Source organism: Balaenoptera musculus, chromosome 1 (genome assembly GCF_009873245.2).
Source record: "Balaenoptera musculus isolate JJ_BM4_2016_0621 chromosome 1, mBalMus1.pri.v3, whole genome shotgun sequence".
Taxonomy (NCBI): domain Eukaryota; kingdom Metazoa; phylum Chordata; class Mammalia; order Artiodactyla; family Balaenopteridae; genus Balaenoptera; species Balaenoptera musculus.
Genome location: NC_045785.1, coordinates 139,751,922 through 139,773,123, shown reverse-complemented (window position 1 = coordinate 139,773,123; position 21,202 = coordinate 139,751,922). Strand labels below are relative to the sequence as shown.

The 21,202-nt window shown below is 36.6% G+C and overlaps 1 protein-coding gene across 8 annotated transcripts in view; it reads left to right on the top strand.

Moving 5' to 3' along the window:
• Nucleotides 1-6,601: 6,601 nt before the first annotated feature.
• The window catches only part of EDEM3 (ER degradation enhancing alpha-mannosidase like protein 3), an 80,038-nt gene continuing 65,437 nt past the window's right edge, over nucleotides 6,602-21,202 (top strand). For all 8 annotated transcript variants that reach the window (XM_036851370.1, XM_036851335.1, XM_036851364.1 and 5 more), the window contains exons 1-2: nucleotides 6,602-6,967; nucleotides 11,287-11,332. In XM_036851370.1, coding sequence (XP_036707265.1) covers nucleotides 6,807-6,967; nucleotides 11,287-11,332 — 207 coding nt within the window. In that variant the 5' untranslated portion in view covers nucleotides 6,602-6,806. The remainder of the gene's footprint in view (nucleotides 6,968-11,286; nucleotides 11,333-21,202) is intronic.

Genomic DNA, 21,202 nt, shown 5'->3' with positions numbered 1-21,202 from the left:
ACACCCCGATAATGAAAGTATTACAACAATTAAACAGTTAAATCCTCCTAAAAAATGCTAGGGTAGGTACTATTATTCCCATTTTACAAATAAGGAAACTAAGGCACAAAAAGTTGTGTAATTTGCATACGATAACATGGCTAACAAGCAGCAGAGCTGGCTCAGAGTCTCCATTAAGCTACCAATGCAAGCTGTGCAGAATGTTGTTGAATGGTGCTGACTTAAAGCCTTGTGGCCAGACTAACACGTGAAGTAGAAACTAAATTGGTAGTACAAAATGTGGACTTAGGAGAGGGGCCAGAGGCAAGATGCACTTGCTTGTGAAGAGCCATGTGACTTGGAGTTGTTTCTGATACATGAAGTACATGAAAAATGGCTACTGAATGAGACACCCAAGCACAAGGGGGAGATCAACCTTAAACATGCCATAGGAGAAAAACCTCTTGCCTGAGAGAGCTGGTGCAGGTGCGACTGAGAGAAGCGAGATAATAATCTGAAGCTGAAGCAATGTGGAAGATCTCAACTCTGACTGAGAGGCGGAAAAAGCCCTGGGGACATCTCTGGGGGTAGTGAATCATTCAAATTTCCCATTCTCTTTCTTGGAATTTAGAAACCTCAGTCAGAGAGCCAATAATGGAGTCAGTCCACAACATTCACTGAGTACCTTTTTCATGAAGTACTCTTTGGCTGTAAATGTAGAATAAGTACTGTCTTTATTTATTTAATGTTTGCAAGATTGAGTTCTCAGGAAGAAAAATGTTCTGTAAATTCCATACATTCTCAAATAACAGGAAAAGCAATTTGAAGAATGACAAAATCACCATTCCCAAATTCTACACTTAAGAGTTTTAGGAGTAATTAGATCTGTCATACTAAAGAATTCAAGTCATTTAGGACCTGCTGCTATAGGTCAGTCTCACACAACTGGTCGCAGCCTCCTGGGACAATTTCTCAGCCATAATATTAAAGTGGAGACTCTCCTTTATGTTTGTGAATCCATATGATTCTAACCAGGGCGCCAACCCCTCCCTACTTCCTGATTCATCCACGCAAGCAAGTAAAGAGAACACCAGGTGAGCATACATATTTACATAAGCTGCAAGGCTGTGCAAACAAACTCTTATCCAGTTAAAGGGCATTTTATAAATGGCTCTTATTTCTTACCATTTTTAATGGGTTTAATGCATCTAAAATCTCTTCCATAGTCTTTAAAAGTCCTTATCTCTATTCTCTTTAATGCTTTCCACCAGTGTTTTTCCCCCTGTATAACACACCAAAGTCTCTCGTTTAACTCTTATATGCATTTTTTTAAACATCTTTATTGGGGTATAATTGCTTTACAATGTTTAGTTTCTGCTGTACAACAAAGTGAATCAGCTATATGCATACGTATACCCCCATATCCCTACCCTCTTGCATCTCCCTCCCACCCTCTCTATCCCACCCCTCTAAGTGGTTGCAAAGCACCAAGCTGATCTCCCTGTGCCATGCAGCTGCTTCCCACTAGCTACCTATTTTACATTTGGTAGTGTATATATGTCCATGCCACTCTCTCACTTCATCCCAGCTTACCCTTCCCCCTCTCCGTGTCCTCAAGTCCATTCTCTATGTCTGTGTCTTTACTCCTGTCCTGCCCCTACGTTCATAAGAATCATTTTTTTTTAGATTCCATATATATGTGTTAGCATGCGGTATTTGTTTTTCTCTTTCTGACTTACTTCACTCTGTATGACAGACTCTATGCCCATTCACCTCACTACAAATAACTCAATTTCATTTATTTTTATGGCTGAGTAATATCCCATTGTATATATGTGCCACATCTTCTTTATCCATTCATCTGTCGATGGACACTTAACTGGCTTCCATGTCCTGGCTATTGTAAACAGTGCTGCAATGAACATTGTGGTACATGACTCTTTTTGAATTCTGGTTTTCTCAGGGTATATGCCCAGTAGTGGGATTGCTGGGTCATATGGTAGTTCTATTTTAAGTTTTTTAAGGAACCTCTATACTGTTCTTCATAGTGGCTGCATCAACTTATATTCCCACCAACAGTGCAAGAGTGTTCCCTTTTCTCCACACCCTCTCCAGCATTTATTGTTTGTAGATTTTCTGATGATGGCCATTCTGACCGGTGTGAGGTGATACCTCATTGTAGTTTTCATTTGCATTTCTCTAATGATTAGTGATGTTGAGCATCTTTTCATGTGTTTGTTGGCAATCTGTATAGCTTCTTTGGAGAAATGTCTATTTAGGCCTTCTGCCCATTTTTGGATTGGGTTGTTTTTTTGATATTGAGCTGCATGAGCTGCTTGTATATTTTGGAGGTTAATCCTTTGTCAGTTGCTTCATTTGCAAATATTTTCTCTCATTCTGAGGTTTGTCTTTTTTATGGTTTCCTTTGCTGTGCAAAAGCTTTTAAGTTTCATTAGGTCCCATTTATTTATTTTTATTTCCATTTCTCTAGGAGGTGGGTCAAAAAGGATCTTGCTGTGATTTATGTCATAGGGTGTTCTGCCTATGTTTTCCTCTTAGAGTTTTATAGTGTCTGGCCTTACATTTAGGTCTTTAATCCATTTGGAGTTTATTTTTCTGTATGGTGTTAGGGAGTGTTCTAATTTCATTCTTTTACATGTAGCTGTCCAGTTTTCCCAGCACCACTTATTGAAGAGACAGTCTTTTCTCCATTTTCTCCATCCTTTATCAAAGATAAGGTGACCATATATGTGTGGGTTTATCTCTGGCCTTTCTATCCTGTTCCATTGATCTATATTTCTGTTTTTGTGCCAGTACCATACTGTCTTGATTACTGTAGCTTTGTAGTATAGTCTGAAGTCAGGGAGTCTGATTCCTCCAGCTCCGTTTTTTTTCCCTCAAGACTGCTTTGGCTATTCGGGGTCTTTTGTGTCTCCATACAAATTGTGAAATTTTTTGTCCTAGTTCTGTGAAAAATGCCAGTGGTAGTTTGATAGGGATTGCATTGAATCTGTAGATTGCTTTGGGTAGTATAGTCATTTTCACAATGCTGATTCTTCCAATCCAAGAACATGGCATATCTCTCCATCTGTTTGTATCTTCTTTAATTTCTTTCATCAGTGTCTTATAGTTTTCTGCATACAGGCCTTTTGTCTCCTTAGGTAGGTTTGTTGCAATGGTAAATGGGAGTGTTTCCTTAATTTCTCTTTCAGATTTTTCATCATTAGTGTATAGAAATGCAAGAGATTTCTGTGCATTAATTTTGTATCCTGCTACTCTATCAAATTCATTGATTAGCTCTAGTAGTTTTCTGGTAGCATCTTTAGGATTCTCTATGTATAGTATCTTGTCATCTGCAAACAATGACAGTTTTACTTCTTTTACTTCTTTTACTTCTTCTTCTCCGATTTGGATTTTTAATTTCTTTTTCTTCTCTGATTGCCATGGCTAAAACTTCCAAAACTATGTTGAATAATAGTGGTGAGAGTGGGCAACCCTGTCTTGTTCCTGATGTTAGTGGAAATGGTTTTTCACCGTTGAGAATGATGTTGGCTGTGGGTTTGTCACATATGGCCTTTATTATGTTGAGGTAGGTTCCCTCTATGGCTACTTTCTGGAGAGTTTTTATCATAAATGGGTGTTGAATTTTGTCAAAAGCTTTTTCTGCATCTATTGAGATGATCATATGGTTTTTATCCTTCAATTTGTTAATATGGTGTATCACATTGATTGATTTGCATACATTGATGAATCCTTGCATTCCTGGGATAAACCCCACTTGATCATGGTGTATGATCCTTTTAATGTGCTGTTGGATTCTGTTTGCTAGTATTTTGTTGAGGATTTTTGCATCTATGTTCATCAGAGATATTGGCCTATAGTTTTCTTTTTTTGTGACATCTTTGATTTTGGTATCAGGGTGATGGTGGCCTTGTAGAATGAGTTTGGGAGTGTCTCTCCCTGTGCTATATTTTGGAGGAGTTTGAGAAGGATAGGTGTTAGCTCTTCTCTAAATGTTTGATAGAATTCACCTGTGAAGCCATCTGGTCCTGGGCTTTTGTTTGTTGGAAGATTTTTAATCACAGTTTCAATTTCAGTGCTTGTGATCGGTCTGTTTATATTTTCTATTTCTTCCTGGTTCAGTCTCGGAAGGTTGTGCTTCCTATATGCATTTTATCACTAAGTATATAAGTTCTAAAATACTGTGTGTAAGTTTTGACATAATGAATGTCAAACTTTCCTGGTGTTCACAAATTGCCAGTTAGCTAAGAATTTCTATTATTTCCAATAAGGGGTTTAAATGGGTTCTTTTCTGAAATGCACTTTGTGAATATATTTTTATTTCACTTCCACGGGCTCCACTTTAGATACGTTAACTTGCAATGCTTTTTAGGTCACAGGTTTTATCCTTATGGTTTTGCAGAGATTAGTGAAAAATGGACTCAACCATTGGCTAGAAATTGAATTTCAGTAAGAGAGAAAAAGATGCTTATTATTTAGCAAGTCAACAAAGAATATGTTCTGTGTTCTCATTATACACCTTTAAAATGCAGTGTTAGCTTAAAAACAAATAAGCCAAGGGAAAAAAACCCCAGAAAATGCTACACATTAAAAGCCAGTACTTTTTCTTTTTGAGAACATTTTTTCTCAGTGACAGTTACTAGTCAATACTGACTTCTTATAAAGGATTGGAACGTCAGGAAGGCAAAGAAAATTGAGTTATTGACAATAATTCACTACAAATAATTGACCACATTTCAATATAACTGAAGGTCGCTGACTGTTTTTCTATTTTCTTTGTTCCTAGTTTTCAAATTCTGAATGATTCGTGTTGACCTTTATCTTGCCATGTTCTCTGTGCCAGAGCCAAGAACAATTCACAGGTATTATTTACTTAGCTAACTTCATCATTAAAGCTGCCAAAGAGGATCCAGGATGGAACCAACATAGGGTTGCAGGTCTGTACAAAGGATAAAATTAAATATTGTACAGAAATGACCTCATGTGTTTTCACAGCCTCCATGTAAGTAGATAAAAACTATTATTCCCACTTTATAGATATGGAAACTGAAGGGATAAGGAAACAGATAAGTATACCCAACATTTATTGAGCATCTGTAATATGAGAGGCACAGTGCTGAGTTTTGGAACATACATATAAATAAGCTAAAGTCAATACCCTCCATGCAGTCACAATCTAGTGGACATGGCTGACTGTGAAAAACACAATAATAAGGACACAGAATACAATGGGAGGATGATGTCTAATGGCTGGAAGGTTTTGGAAGGATTTTGTGGAGGTGGAATCTGAGCCCACACTTAATGGGTAGTGAGTATTCTACAGACAAAGATGGTGGGACAGCAGAGGGGATGGTAACAGCAAAGGCATAGAAAGGATATAGTATGAGAATCTGTTAGTTTTCTCATAGGACTTGAGTGCAGGGCAGGGGTAGAAGGGAGATAACGTGTTAAGAGGATTTGTAGATGTCCTTGAATGCCAACTCTGGTAGCAATGTAGAGAAACGTTAGGGTGGCAAGGAGATAATTTAGGAGGCCATTGTGATGGTTCAGGAAAGAGGTAATGGAGGCTTGAACTGAGCAGAAGCAGGAGTAGAAAGAAGTAGTGATAGCAGAAGTAGAAGCTATGTAATTGTCAAGTGATTGGGCATAGACTGTGAAGGAGGAGGATGAGTTGAAGATGATTCTGACATATTGAGTCATCTAACATTATTACATTTGAGCTTACCCTTGGGCCAGACAGAAGGGAATTTCTATTGGGGAGGTGGAAATGTGGGTCTGGAGATCAGGACAGATACTGAGTTAGAAATCAACAACAGGGATATGATGGTTGAATCCATGAGTGGAAGAAGTCACCAAGGAATAGAGTACAAAGAGAAAACCGACAAAAAGAAAACCTTAAAAATTTAAGACAGAGAGGGGTAATGAAGGCAGAGGACTCATTGGTGTCACCTGAATGGTCGGTCTGAGAGGGAAGCAGAGGATGTAAGATGATAGAAATCAAGGAAGAACAGCTGAGCTGCTGAGGGTAAGAGTAAGCGATTTCCTGTGTTCACAGAGGTCACGCCCAAGCTCCTAAACTCCGCACCCACCTACTGAATTATCCCACAAGAAAAACAGTGTGGTTTTTCAAGAGGATTTTACTCCTCATTTTGCCTCGGCCCTCAAAATTAATTGCAAGTTCCAATTTTCATTAAACTTTCTTTGCAGCTCACACTAGTTTTCTTACATTGAGCTTTCTAGATGACTATTATTATTATTTAAAAAAAAAAAAAATTTCCACGCCCACCCAGCGTGGAAATTTAGCCCGGTGGAGTCGGATTGCGAGAGAGCCGCGGAGGAAGCGGTGCACGCTGGGAGTGGTAGTTTTCAGGCCTCAAGTTCACGGGTCGGAGGATGGCCGAGGCGAAAGGTCCCTCCCCGGTCCCGCCTTTTGTCCACGTCTCACTTCTCCCGGCCAATGCCCTCTCCTGTCCCCCGGGCCAGCCCCTCTCCGATCCGGCCCCCATTGGTCCTGAGGCTCAGCGTCTTGGGCCCTACCCGGAAGTAGCGTTGGGGGAGGTGGTTTCCTAGACTACGACACCGGAAAGCTGGGGGAGGCGCTCCGGGCTTCTGAGAGCGGAGGGCGGTGGCAGCGCTGGCGCTAGGGACCGGCTCGGTGGCTTCGGGAAGCAGTTCGGCGACGGCGGCCGCTCGCGTTCCTCCGCATCCCGGCCTCGGCACGGCTCGCAGCCCCTTTGCCACCGGCGTCCGGCAATGTGTCCCACCGGCCAGGCGTAGCAGCTGCGCGTGCGCGGAACCACGGGGCCATGAGCGAAGCCGGCGGCGGCCGGGGGTTTGGGTCCTCGGTCCCCCAGCGAGCGCCATGGAGCCTGGTGGCGGCGACGGCCGCGTTCTGCCTGGTGTCGGCCACGTCCGTGTGGACGGCGGGGGCCTCGCCTATGAGTAGGGAGGAGAAACAGAAGCTTGGGTAAGGGTGCTTGGAAGCCTGGGGTGGGTTTCCTCGTGAGGCTGACCACGGGCGAGGTGCCTGTCATTGCGACCCGGGCGCCCAGTGGCCTCTCCTGTCGCGATTGGGACGGCTGTTGCCTCGAGAGAACCCTGGCGGGGTGGACAGGGTCCGGGAAAGTGGGGGTCGCCGCCCGCGATGCGACCTCGCGGGACTGTCGGGGTGTCGCTCGGGCTGTCTGTAACACGTGCAGGCTCCTTAAGGCCAGCCGCCGTGTGTCAACGCGGCTGCCATGTCACTGGCCCGTGAAGGGGGCTACAGCCCGTTTCCCTGCGCTCGAGAGTTATGAGGTTGCCTCTAATCAGAGACGTGGTTAGATTTCTTGCACAAGTGAGCTCCCAGGTGGGAAATGTTGCTGATCTCACAGCAGTTAAGGAAATCATGTTTACACCTGTTACGGAATAGGGGGCGTTCATTGGAACTTGAACTTTACACATTTTACCATTTCCTTGCAGTGCTTTCTTGCACTGCATTTTCATAGTAGAACAGTATTTGATGGTAGTATTCAAAAGCCCCAATTAAATATACCTATTCACTTTACTCAAAGTAGTTTTATCAGTCTTGAAAGTCATAAAATCATCAGTTATATGTACAGCATTTAATTTAGAGTAAGTGTTCCTAATACACACCAGGTCCCACAAATGAATAAGGAAAAAGCCAAGAACCAGTAGAAAATGGGCAAAGGGCATGAAGAGTTAATTCACACAAGAGGAAATGCAAATGGTCAATAAACATGAAGTTACTCAACCTCATAAATGTGAGAGATGCAGACTAAAACAATGAAATAGCTGGGTTTTTTGCCGTCAGGCTGGTAAATACAAAACACAATACATGGATGGAGTACTGACTGGATAGTTGAGGTGTGAGAAGAAACTTGGTGGGAGTGTAAATTGCTGTAATTTATTGACAGTCTCCTAAAATTTAAATTGTATGTATTCTTTGATTCATTAATCCCATCTCAGGGAATCTATCCTACAGAAATAAAAGCACTATTAAAGTAGAGATAGGTGTACAAGGATGTGCATTTTGAAAGAACAGAGCTGTTCCTTGGAATGTCCATATTATGGAATAATATTCATATATTAAGGAGGAGTTAGGTCATCGGAAGGCTACCCAGAATATACTCCCAAGGCCAAAAAGATGTAAGCTGTAGAATACTATCTGTAGTACCATCCCATGTTTAAAAAAAAAAACAAAAAAACGGAGAAGAAATTGTTTAAGCTCAGAAAAACATGGAAAGATGACTACCTCCTGGAGTTACAATGGAGGTGAGGTAAAACCATCAGGTTTTATTTTATCGATATATACAGACTTCCATATTGTTTAAACTGTTGCAAGAGTCTTGTATTAGTTTTTAAATAAAATAGCAATAAAAGACACTTGTTGGAAAATTTAAAGTGTCAGTATGAAAACAAAATTACCAGTAAACTCTAATAAGTGTCTTAAATTTTCTCTTTGTGAATTTAATGTATCCCTGATAGCTGCTTTACTGAATACCCTATTCTGTGCCAGGCAGTTTACATATACTATCTCTGTAATCCTCTCTATTTTTTAATGAGGTGGATGCGATCCCCATTTTGCAGATGAGGAAATTGAGACTCAAGGTTGACTTGTTCAAAGTTACAGAGCTAAGTAAATGGTGGAGCCAGTATTCAAACCTGGGTCTGTATGACTTCAGAGCCCATGATCACTCCACTCTGCAACACTTCCATAAGACTTGGAGAGAGAAGCTTCAAGTCTGTTAAGGACAGCAAGTATTTTTATTTGACCACGACTCCCCTTTCTCCTTTTTTTGTTAAAAATTTTTATTTGAAGAAAAGTCATTGGATAACTCATTTTTGACCAAAATAAATTTTTAACTGTAGAGCTCCAACCAAATTGGCTTGAGATTTCAGCTCAAATTTTGAGATCATTTATGAAAGTGAAGTTACAGTTATTTAGGCTTGTTAATTTAGATTGCCTTACTCTAGGGTAAGAGTAGAATAAGAGTCTACAAACCACAAGTACACATTGCTTGACTGCTTTCTCATCCGGTAATTTTCAGGAAACGGAACTATGATTTATTAGGTTTACCTGTACAATTTTTTTTTTTGAAAATCCAAATAATGATTTATGATAAAAAACAGAAAATGCCTATCCCTTTCCCTACCCCCCCACAAACTAAACTGATGATAAAGGCTGAAATTATCATGAGTAGTAAGCAGTTGCTTGCAGTTTATAGTTTATGGAATTATTTACCTGGTTATATGTAGTCTTATACTTCCTGGAATTCACTTTTTGTTTTTGTGTTTTAAATGTTACAAAAGTTGTTAATGTTTTTACTTAAAAAATGAACTATATAAAACAGTTCAATTTCTGTAGCATGTTGGTAAGCAATGTAACTTTAGAAAAAGCTGATTTATAGATCTAATTTCCAATACATTTTTATCCAGTTGTTGAATAGATATAAAACCTTATAGAAAAAAAATCTCTGTATGATATAGTAATTATTCTACCATTCTGTATTTAAATGAGTGTTAGGACTTATATGTGTAATTAAGAAAGTGAGAGAGCTCAACTGGATATTAAATACCTCCACTTTGAAGTATATGTTGTGAAATTTGATGATCATGTGCTGCATAAATGTAAGGATTGGAAAATAATGTGTCCTTCTTGTTTGCAGTCGTGATTTATTCGTAGTCTTGAAGCTTGAATGCTTGCAAAGTTGGGTTAACAAGTTAAAGCTTATGTTACCTGTAATACACGTGTCTAGGCACTACTATTAGCAGTTACAGAAATTTACTTCTTGACAATAATTTTGTATTAATTCTATTTCAGGGGAAGGAAAAAAGAATTTCCATATTCCATTTATTGATATCAGTGCTTGAAGGGAAAATTTAGCTCCTTTTTTTTTGTTCGTTTATTAGCTAATTTGAGAGCTCTTTATCACCTGCAATATAATAAAAAAAGTCTAGAAGGATTTTTTGAGATACTCAGTAATTTTCTGAGATAACTTGATCCATATTCTATCATACATGTAAACATATAAAGAACTAGTGTTTTAGCAAAGTGACTTATCACCTTGTTAATGATTAGGTGTTTTTAAATGATTATTATTTATAAAAAGTTGTCAGGACTTAGCTTGTTCAGTTCACAAGTTTGAGTGTACTTGATTCTGCTGGTTATTATAGCCAGGATCTGGAAATTAGTCCTTTTCTGTCTGCTGGCTATATTATTACCAGTATTTCATCATCCATGATTACAATTTTTAAAATGATAATTGCAATATAACAGGAGGTAAAGTAAAAATATATCCAGCCATTTTCTTTAATATTCTCTTCAGTTCTTGCCATTAGTGATTGGAACTTTGGGAATAATAGTAAGAATTAATAAAAGATTATTAAAATGTTTTTCTTTTGCTAATTATTGAGAGACTTGGCCTTGCCTAGCCATAACATTTTTTGTAGTTTTTCCTATAACCCTCGCTCCTCCAATTTGAGAGTGTTTAATTGAAAGACTGATTCCTTGGTCCCAACCTTGCAGATTTTGACTTAGTAAATCTGGTGTGGGGATCAGAAATTTCCATTTTATACAGTCATTTTGGGGATTTTGAGAAACAGTTAGCCAAAATACACAGATCTCTTTTTGAGGATTAGTTTTCTCATATCAGGGGTGAATATTGTTTATTCGACTTTTGACAGTTTTTTAAAGGAGCCAAAGGTACATCATAAAATCATAAAATGTATCTTTTGGAAATGTGACAAACATATTAACAGAAATGTGTTAAACTAAGCATTAGTGATCTTATTCAGTTTAAGGGGAAAGGCAGAGGCTTCATAGAGTATCGTTATTTCATAGCAATACACACACCAACCCCTTTCTTTTGGTAGAATGTATAGTATAAGCAATAAATGGTAACAATTATTTCTTTTGGGTCTCTTCAGTATTTTCCCCTTTCAAGACATTTATGTTAAATAATTTTGTTAAGAGGTAATTGTTTTTCATCATCAGATTTTCTTCTCTCTGCATGGCATGTATCATTCAGCAGTTTTCTTAGGAAAGATTATAAGATGACTTTTACATAAATTGCTAGAATAGGAAAAGTTTGGCCCATCTCTGCGTGATTCATGAAGGCTTGTCTACTAACATGGGTGTATTTCCTGACCCTGTTTATGTTGCTTCCTAACTAAATTTTTCTTTTGTTTTTTATTGGTATATGTTTATGAAGGAGCATTAACTTTTTGAAAGACAGTAAATAGAATATACTTAACTTTTTCCTATTTCTGCTCTTTTAAAATTAGGAATCAAGTACTGGAAATGTTTGATCATGCTTATGGTAACTACATGGTAAGTAGAAAGCTTATCTTTATATACCATTTATGAGAGCTGATTATTATGTGAGCACAGTCAACTGGGAATTTTAAAACCTGAATTAATAAATTTTATTTCCTTTAAAAAATTGTTCTTAATTTTTTTAAAGGAAGTTTTTAAAAAATAGTACAAACATAGGCTAACAGAGCATTCCTGATAGTGGTTCTTAGAGAACCAATTTATCGAATAGGTAAGAATAAATTGAATTAGATTATGAAACTTTGTATATAAATAGTTTCCTTTGATGCTGTCAACAGTGTTTATTAAATATATAGTTAAGGTGGATGGATGTAAACATGAATAAGATGTTATCTCTGGCCTTAAGGAAAATGATTCTCTTACTTTAAAAAAAAACCTATTTACAAAATTACTTTATTCACTCTGAAGAAAACAATTGCTTAAGAGAGTCAAACTGTCACCTAGTTTCTGTCCAAATTATATCCTCATAGTATGCCTTGATTTGAATATATTTTGCTTTCTAGATACGCTGATCCATGTTGTTTTAAAATGTCTTAGTGCTCACTTGAGATGAAGTAGCAAGTTCAGTTTTACAAGATGAAAAAGTTCTGGAGACCTGTTGCACAATGGTGAATATACTTAACGCTGCTAAACTTACACTTAAAAATGGTAAATCTTCTGCTGCGTGTTTTGAACCACAATTAAAAATTTAACCCCCCCATAGTACAGGGGTAGGAGGTGGGGAAGGACGTCTGTAGCTGCTCCCCTGCCCTGGCCACCTCTTACCACTCAATAAGATGATCTTAAACTGCAAAAACATAGTGATAATAATTTTTAAAAGATAGCTAGCCAGCGAATTTTAGAGTTCAAAACACAATTTTACATGTAAATTTGTGTAATTTTGAAGAGCTTAATCAAATTATTCTGAGGATTACTTCTTATGCCTTGTTATGTCAGCAGATCTTCTTTTATGATTAAGGCCTATAAAATGTAGTTGGGAGGAGTTTGGCAGAGAACTAACTTGAATTGATTCTGCTTTAAGAATTTTTCAGCTGATTCCGAGTCCATTTTTCTATTACCCCAAAATCTTTATATATTAACATTATCTTTATGAACATGTAAGTACATAGGCTTTTATGCATTTTTGTATTTTTTAAACATGCCTTATATTTGATAATTCTTATTCCCTTCTATACTGTACAGTTTTTAAGAGTACATACTGAGTTCTTAAATGTTTTTAGGACGTGATGGTGATGAAGTTTCGGGTGTTTTTAACCATGTTGAAAACACAGTTTTGAATTCATTTCTCAAGACTCAGCCATTCCCTTAACATTTCTTTCAAAATCATTTATCCCTGGTTAATTCAGTTTGGGCAAAGCATAATTTAACAAATCTAAGCTAGTAGTTTTGAGGCGGCCAAGTGGGTCCAGGATACACTCTCAAACCTAAGCCATGTCATAAATGCATACTTTTCGTTCCAAAGTTGAATACAGTGGTATACAGCTGGATTAATTCAATACGTCTCACTCTGAATAGGGTCGTCTCTTTGTAAAGCACGGTATCTTTAACATCTTGTTCCTTATTAGCTAAACAGCTGAAAGTTGTATCAGTACATTTTTTCCTGCTATAGAAATGGCTTTCTGACAGAGCAGGTACCAAGGGCAGCCCTCAGAGGACTTCCTGGTCCAATTCCTATTTATTGGACCCTAACTGGGTAACTTTCTATACCCACCTGCCTACAAGATCTAACAGGAGAAGGATTTCAATTCCAAAGACTGGAAACTGCTGGAATTAACACCCCCCTCCATTTTTCCAGTGGAGTCACACCCATCTGCAGTCTACTGCAATATGTATTTTAAAATATTCAACTATTTTACAACATGAGTGACTCTTGCAGTGCACTTGTGCTATGCTCAATTTATGTGAGGTTTGTAACCCAAGATTTAGTCTTGAGTTCACACTTCCCCTTTTCAGGTTCTCAACGAACATGAAACAGTTCTAAAATAGTAAACAGAGACCAGGTGCCCTGTACTTGTTATATGAAGTCAGTTGAAAATTTTTTCTAGTTCCTATACTCAGAAACACTATTAGCTTGCTATAGAGTAAAAGTGTATGTAGGTTTTAGAGTGAGACGGGTTTGAGTTCAAATCCTGTCTCAGCTATTTAGCTTGGACCCTAAACAGATCATTTAATCCCCCTGAGCAGTGTCTTCCTGTGTAAAATGGGGATAAGTACAAAGGATTATTGTAGATTCTAGGATTTTTGAGAACAAGAGACCATTTTCTTTAATTTTTAATAAATTCATCTTCTGTATGTCCCGTGCCTAGCTAGTATCATGCCTGGTACATAAATGTTTTATGTTTTGGTTTTGAAAGAACTGAATTGAATTCTTATGAAGGTGTAATCAAATTTTTTTTTTTTGCATTTGATTATTGTGATATATCTTTGCCTTTTAAAATCAAAGAAATCATTTAGTAAATTTTATTAAAAATACGAGTTAATGGTAAATTTGGGGATCTATAACTGTTTACTTTGGTGTAGTCAGTTGCCTACTATGCTAAAATGTAAAATGCCTGGCACATGGTGGGCATTTAATAAATGTTGAAAACTTTTCATTTCTTACTAGTTTTTAAAAATATTTCTCTCCAGTCTAGTATACAATTACAGCAATTCCTTTTAACTTTCTTGGTTCCCGGGAAAACACAGTTATTTTCCAAAGACAAGCAAAATAATCTGATTAAGAGCAAGAACTCTGGAAATGGAGCAGGACACCCTGAGGTGGCTCTGTCACCTACCAGCTGAGTTACAATGGGAAAGTTACCAAATCTCCCTGAACCTATTTCTTCATCTCTCTAAAATGGTTCACCTGCCTCACAATGTTGTTGTAAGGATTAAACAAGTTAATACAATTAAAGTGCTTAGAACTTGGGTCCGACAAATAGGAAGCACTATGTAAGAGTTTACTGCTACCAACTGCTGCTGCTACCATCACTGCTCCTAGTAATTCATTCTCTACCTGAGATTGAAATTGCCCTCCTAAAATTTATCGAGGCTTTAACTCAGAACTCACTCCCTAGATTGTGCATAGAACTTTCTTCAAACACACTCATTCTTTCCTTGTTGTAGGCATGCGGCCTTTGAGCTTTTTTTTTTTTTTTTTTAATGATTCCCAATGTCCTATTAATGCTGTTTTTCAATAACAATGCCCTGCCAGCCTTAGGTAGATTACTACATCTCTACCATCTCTTGGTGTTACATCCAAAAATTTTCTGATTTTATCAATTAATAGCATAAATACCAACAATCGTAACGACTGTACTTGATAGATCTCTAGCCCCAATCATCCTGCAGTTTATCCACAATGAATTGCACAGATGGTTTTCTCTTTTCCCCAAATAGCATGAAATTAGATGTTTGTTTTGGCAGTTCTTGCGTGACCTTATTTAACCTTAGGCCACAGCTACTTTAGGGCTTCTATTAGCATGTTTTTAGTATTTGTGCTGAGGTCTGTTTGCAGATTAATTTAGATGACAAAATACATGTATTTAGGCCACCAAATAACCATTTTGGATCTGAGCTCTCTGATCTGATCTTTGTCTTCTAATGCTTTTCCTGTCTACCGTAGATGACTCAATTATTCACTGTTAGAAGCAGAAACTACTTTGGTAGAGCCCTAAACATTATAAATAAACTCTAAAATCGTTGGTAAGCACAGTTTCCTTTAACTAGTAGCACCATACCAATAACCACTTTTAAGCTTGATTTTGTGAGTGCAGTTCAGAGAAAGAGATCAGTCTTTTCCATTTAAATAAAAGGAACTGTTTTAAAATGTAACTTTCTTGTGGATTTCTAGATTTATGTAAGTTTTCTTAGAATTATTTTTTTTCTAATTTTTCAAAAACATTTTTTATTGTGGTAAAATATACATAACGTAAAATTTACCATTTTAACCCTTTTTAAGTGTACAGTCCTATGGGATTAATTACATTCACATTGTTGTGTAAATATCACCATCGATCTCTAGAACTTTCTCATATTTCCTTTTTGAAACTGTGTACCTAATGTTTCTTTTTGATAGTTTCTTCATCAAAAAGAGTAATTCTGTAAATAAAGTAGTTTAGAAGTGATATTAATAGTTGGGAGGAGGGAAGGTAGAAATGTATATGTACATTTTTTTGCGTGGACGATTGTAGGACTACCTTTTATTAACCATTGTTCCTTGGCCTCTACTTATAGAACATCCTAAAAATCTGCCAGAGTGACTTAAGAAATTCTCTAGTATCCTCTCATAGTTTTTTTTTTTTTTAATCACACTCTGATACTCCATGTAGGATTTTAATAGAACCAGGTCTTTCTATTTATTTAGGTAGAATTTACAGAGAAAAAGATTTCCAATTTCAAATGCATGGTTCCGAGTCAGACAGTTGTATACAGTTGTTTAACTACCACCACATTTATCATCTAGAACATTTCCATCACCCCAAAAAGCTTCCTCATGTTCCTATGCAGTCAGTTCCTTTTCTCCACCTCTGACCTCTAGCAACCATTGTGATCTGCTCTTTGTCACTAGTTTTCCCTTTTCTAGGATTTCATATCAATGGCATCTTAAAATATGTATGTAGTGTTTTGGTTCACATTCTTTCCTGTAGCGTGATGTTTTTTGAGATTTGTCCATGTTGTTGGAGATATTGTAGTTCCTATTTATTGCTCAGTAGCATTCGTTGATTTGATAGAACACAGTTTATTTATTCATTCACCAGTTGATAAATATTTAGCTTGTTTCTGGTCTTTGGCTATTACTAAAAGACTGCTGTGAACCTGTGAATGCAAATTTTTATGTGGACATACATTTTCATACTTAGGAATGGAATTGCTAGGTCATATGGGAAGGTTAAGTTTAACTTTTTATAAGAAACTGCCAAACTTTTCTAAAGTGACTGTAACATTTTGCATTCCACACGAGCAATTATAAGAATTTTAGTTGCTCCACACCTTCTCCAACACTATGTATTTTCAGTCTTTTTAATTTTAGCCATTCTAGTGGGTGTGTAGTGGTATTTTGTTGTGATTTTAATTTGATTTTTTTCTGATGACTAATGATGTTGAAAATCTTTCCATGTGCTTAGTATATCTTTTTTTGGTGAAACATCTGTTCAGATCTCTTGCCATTTTAAAATCAGGTCATTTGTCCTGTTATAACTGAGTCATAAGAGATATATATTTTCTGGATATCAGTCCTTTATCACATATATGTTTTGCAGGTATTTTCTCCCCATCTGTACTTTGCCTTTTAATTTTCTTAATGTCCTTTGAAGTGCAAATGTTTTAAATTGTGACCAAGTCCAATTTATCCTTTTTCTTTTATGATTCATCTCTTTTATAGCCTACTTAAAAAAATATTTGCCTAGCCCAGGGTCACAAAGATTTTCTTGTTTTCTTCTAGCTGTTTTATAATTTTAGCTTTTTCAATGAGATCTATTACCCATTTTGAGTTAATGTTTGTATATATGGTGTGAGGTAAAGGTTTGTTTATATATATATTTTTTCTATGTGGATATCCAATTACTCCAGCACTATTTGTTGAAAAAAGTATCCTTGCCCCACTGAATTACTTTGGCACCTTTGTAAAATCAGTTAACTGTATATGCATGGGTCTGTTTGTAGACTCTGTATTTTTTTCCACTGGTAAATATCTATTTGTACATCAGTATCACCCTGTCTTGAATTAAGTGATATTGAGTCCTGAAATCAGGCAATGTAAGTCTTTCAGCTTTGTTCTTTTTCAAAATTGTTTTGAGTATTTTAGGTTCTTTGCATTTCCATGTAAATTTTAGAATCATGTCAATTTCTACAAAAAAAAGCCTGTTGAGCTATTGATTGGGATTATGTTGAAATCTATAAATCAATTTGGAGAGATTGACTTCTTAACAGTATCAAGTCTTTCAATCCATGACATGATGTCTCTGTCCATTTATTTAGTTCTTAATGTTAGCAATGGTTTGTACTTTCCAGTGTACAGGTCTTGCACATCTTTTGTTAAATTTATTCATAATTATTTCATATTTTTTATGCTATTGTAAATTGTAGTTTTTCAAATTTTAGTTTCCAATTGTCCATTGATGTTATACAGAAATACAACTTTTTTCTGATAACCTTAGGTCCTTGCTAAATTCACTTATTATTTCTAGTAGCTTTTTTGGTAGATTCCTTAGGATTTCCCACATGGTCAATCATGTCATCTGCAAACAAAGACTTTTCCTTCTTCCTTCCTCCAAACTATGTGCCTTTTATTTCTTCTTATAGCAGTGGCTAGGACTTACAGTATTATGTTGAAAAGAAGTGGTGAGCTCCTTGTATCATTCCTAATCTTATGGAGAAAGCAGTTAGCCTTTCACTGTTAAGTATGATATTGGCTGTAGGTTTTTCATAGATGCTCTATATTAATTAAGTTCCTTTCTATTTCTAGTTTGCTGAGAATTTTCATCTTCACAGGGTATTTATTGAATTTTGTCAAATGCTTTTTCTGCATTATTGATAACAATCTTCCTAAAACAATCTGTTGGTAGCAGGACTTTATTTCATTATAACATTATTTATTATCATTTATTTCATATAATATTATTTCATAAGTTCAATTTATTTTATCATTGATCAAAACCAAATTGATTAACATATATTGAAGAATTTGGAAACTTTTGTTCTCATCGTATTTTTTTTTTAAAGTATTTCACATTTATGTATGTATTTATTTATTTATTTTATTTATGGCTGTGTTGGGTCTTCGTTTCTGTGCGAGGGCTTTCTCTAGTTGCGGCAAGCGGGGGCCACTCTTCATCGCGGTGCGCGGGCCTCTCATTATCGCGGCCTCTCTTGTTGCGGAGCACAGGCTGCAGACGCGCAGGCTCAGTAATCGTGGCTCACGGGCCTAGTTGCTCCGCAGCATGTGGGATCTTCCCAGACCAGGGCTCGAACCCGTGTCCCCTGCATTGGCAGGCAGATTCTCAACCACTGCGCCACCAGGGAAGCCCCTCTCATGGTATTTTGAGTAGAAACTTTTAAAGCATGCTAACATTCTACTCTGTTGTGATTAATTTAAAATCTTATGAGACAACTGCAGTTTGTTACTTATTTCTCCTCAGCACTGAGAAACATTCCAGAAAATATGTTACCTCAAAGGATCATATGTTCAATGTAGAAGTATTAATAATTTAATAGTTTAGATAAATGGAATCCTAAACACCTGAAAAATGGTTTAATAAGTGAGTATAAATAGTGAACAAAAGGAAAAAGGAAAATTTGACTTGGGGTGAAAAGAGAACTGAGAAATTATGCAAGTTCAATCAGTAATTAGCATATGCTCTCAATATATGATAGATGATTTATTAAGTATCATTTAGTTTTTATTTTAGGAAGGAATACCTTACCTGCCTCAAGGAGGGAGGTGTTTAACAATAAGGATCTGGAATAAAACATTTGAAATGTATGTAACTTAATGGGAAATTAAATAGATTTGATATCTTCAATAACTCACTATTATAAATAATACTTTTGTCTTATTAGCAGAATAAAGTCTCTTCCCTTTGCCTAGTTTTTGGAATTGGTTTTACTAAAAAGTCAGTTTTGGATGCCACTTTGATTTGAGTGTTTTGAAGCAGAGTTATATCAAAGTGCCAGTAAATTTAGAATCTGATGTGGAGAGTCTACTATGTTTTGTTTTATTTTATGTTTTTGCTCCTATTTTTAGCTAGGCACCTGTTCTACTTAATTGATTATAGAACTCGTTTATCACCTGAGTTTTATTTTGAGTGTTAATTTTTAAACGTTTTTTTTTCTGGCTCTGAGTCATAGCAGTATGAATTTCTTATCCTTTGTCTTGGCAATACATTGTGAAGAGAAAGCATTACTGTAACCTCAAATAGCCAGGATGTTTGAAGTGTAATACAGCTGTTTATGTGCCATGTATGCATTGCTCTGAATTTATGCAAACCAACTGTAGTTTGCTTTGTGGTTAACCCAAAGAAAAGGCTGTGGTTTTGTTTCTATCCTTAATGTTGAAACGGGGACATAAAGTATTTTTACACCTGGTTCAAAACTCTCTTATTGGATTATTCTGGTTTGCAGTTGCTATTAATATTTTTCTTACCTGGATGAGCTTAGGGTTTGAGTTTATTTCAGACAAAGGTGTTTGTGTATGTGTGTGTGTGTTTTGCAAAACCCTAAAAATAGTAGTATTAAGCTTTATAAGCAGCGGTTTAAAAAGTAAGGAGCTCTTTACAATCGAATTAACATTTGAATGATCTCATACAAAGTACCTTGCAAAATATATCAGCAGGTTTTAAAAAATATTACTTGTCTTGAGTTACTTCTAAGTGTTGTTTATATGTGTTAGATATAAAACTATAAAGCAATAAAAATATTGTGCATTCTGGTAAATCACGATTCTATTGGAATTAACTGAAAAAGTAGTTAGGAACTTGACATCTAAAAGACACATGTGAAAGTAATTAGGAATTTATACTAAAATATATATATATAATATTAATATTATAAAATATTGAATTCAGAATTTAGTAGCTGCATGTGGATTCTAATTATATCAAAACATTTGTTGCCTGGAATCCTTTCCTCAGGAAATAAATCATTGTAGAGCACAGAACTTTTTAAAATACCTGAAGGATTGCAGTCTGCAGTGCTTTTTGTATTTAGTCTACTTTAATTTAAAAATTTTTTTAAATTAATTAATTAATTTTTGGCTGCATTGGGTCTTTGTTGCTGCGCACGGGTTTTCTCTAGTTGCAGCGAGCGGGGGCTATTCCTCGTTGCGGTGTGCGGGCTTCTCATTGTGGTGGCTTTTCTTGTTGCAGAGCACGGGCTCTAGGCACGCGGGTTCAGTAGTTGTGGCATGTGGGCTCTAGAGCACAGGCTCAGTAGTCGTGGCTCACAGGCTTAGTTGCTCCGCGGCATGTGGGATCTTCCCGGAGCAGGGCTCGAACCCGTGCCCCCCGCATCGGCAGGCAGATTCTCAACCACTGTGCCACCAGGGAAGCCCTTTAATTAAAAAAAATTATTTTTGGTCTTTCCCTTTGTGTTGACCATGTGTTTAGTGTTCCTGACCTCTGTTCTGTTTTTTTGCTGCTAATGTGCTGTGAGTTTGGAATCTAGATAATCAAGTTTAGAGAGAGGCAGTAGGATAGAGTTGGACATTGAGAATCAGGAATATTTTTGCTGAATTTTAAGAATTAAGAATCATATGGACATACAGGTATAAGAGGAACAAGTCATCTTCAAGGTACAAAAGATCAGACTAGTCTTAGAAACTTTGCCAAGGTGATACTTAATGAACAAGAAGGGTGTGGAATAGTATTTCAGATTTCTGAAGGAAAGAATATATGTTGCAGGCATTTTATAACCATTCAGATTGTTCTTCAAGTGTAAGGCAAGAGCCAGCCTAACCCAGGAATACCAGAGAAATAACAGTACTGATGACACTATTTTAAAATAACTAAACAAAAATAACTTACGTGAGAACAAAGTTCAGGCAACCAAGAGATGAATCAAAATAAAAACTCAAGAATGGAGAAGCCAAAGAAAAATGGTGTGCATTGACTCCATTTAAGTAGAATTCTAACACTAGCAACTGTGGGAATTATGGTTCCAGACCAGAATACAAACGTTATAAACCTTTTAAAATCTTTGTCAAACATTAACAATTTTCTTTCTGATGAATATAAATGTACAGAGGAATTTTTTAAATAGCTGAAACTATTATTTAGTATACCATAATTCAAAATATTAGAGACTTTGAAATTTAAAATGTTATTTCTTTGCAAAAACTTCACTAAGTTAGAACAGTGCTTGCCTTGCTTGCCTTCTTCTCATTGTATAACT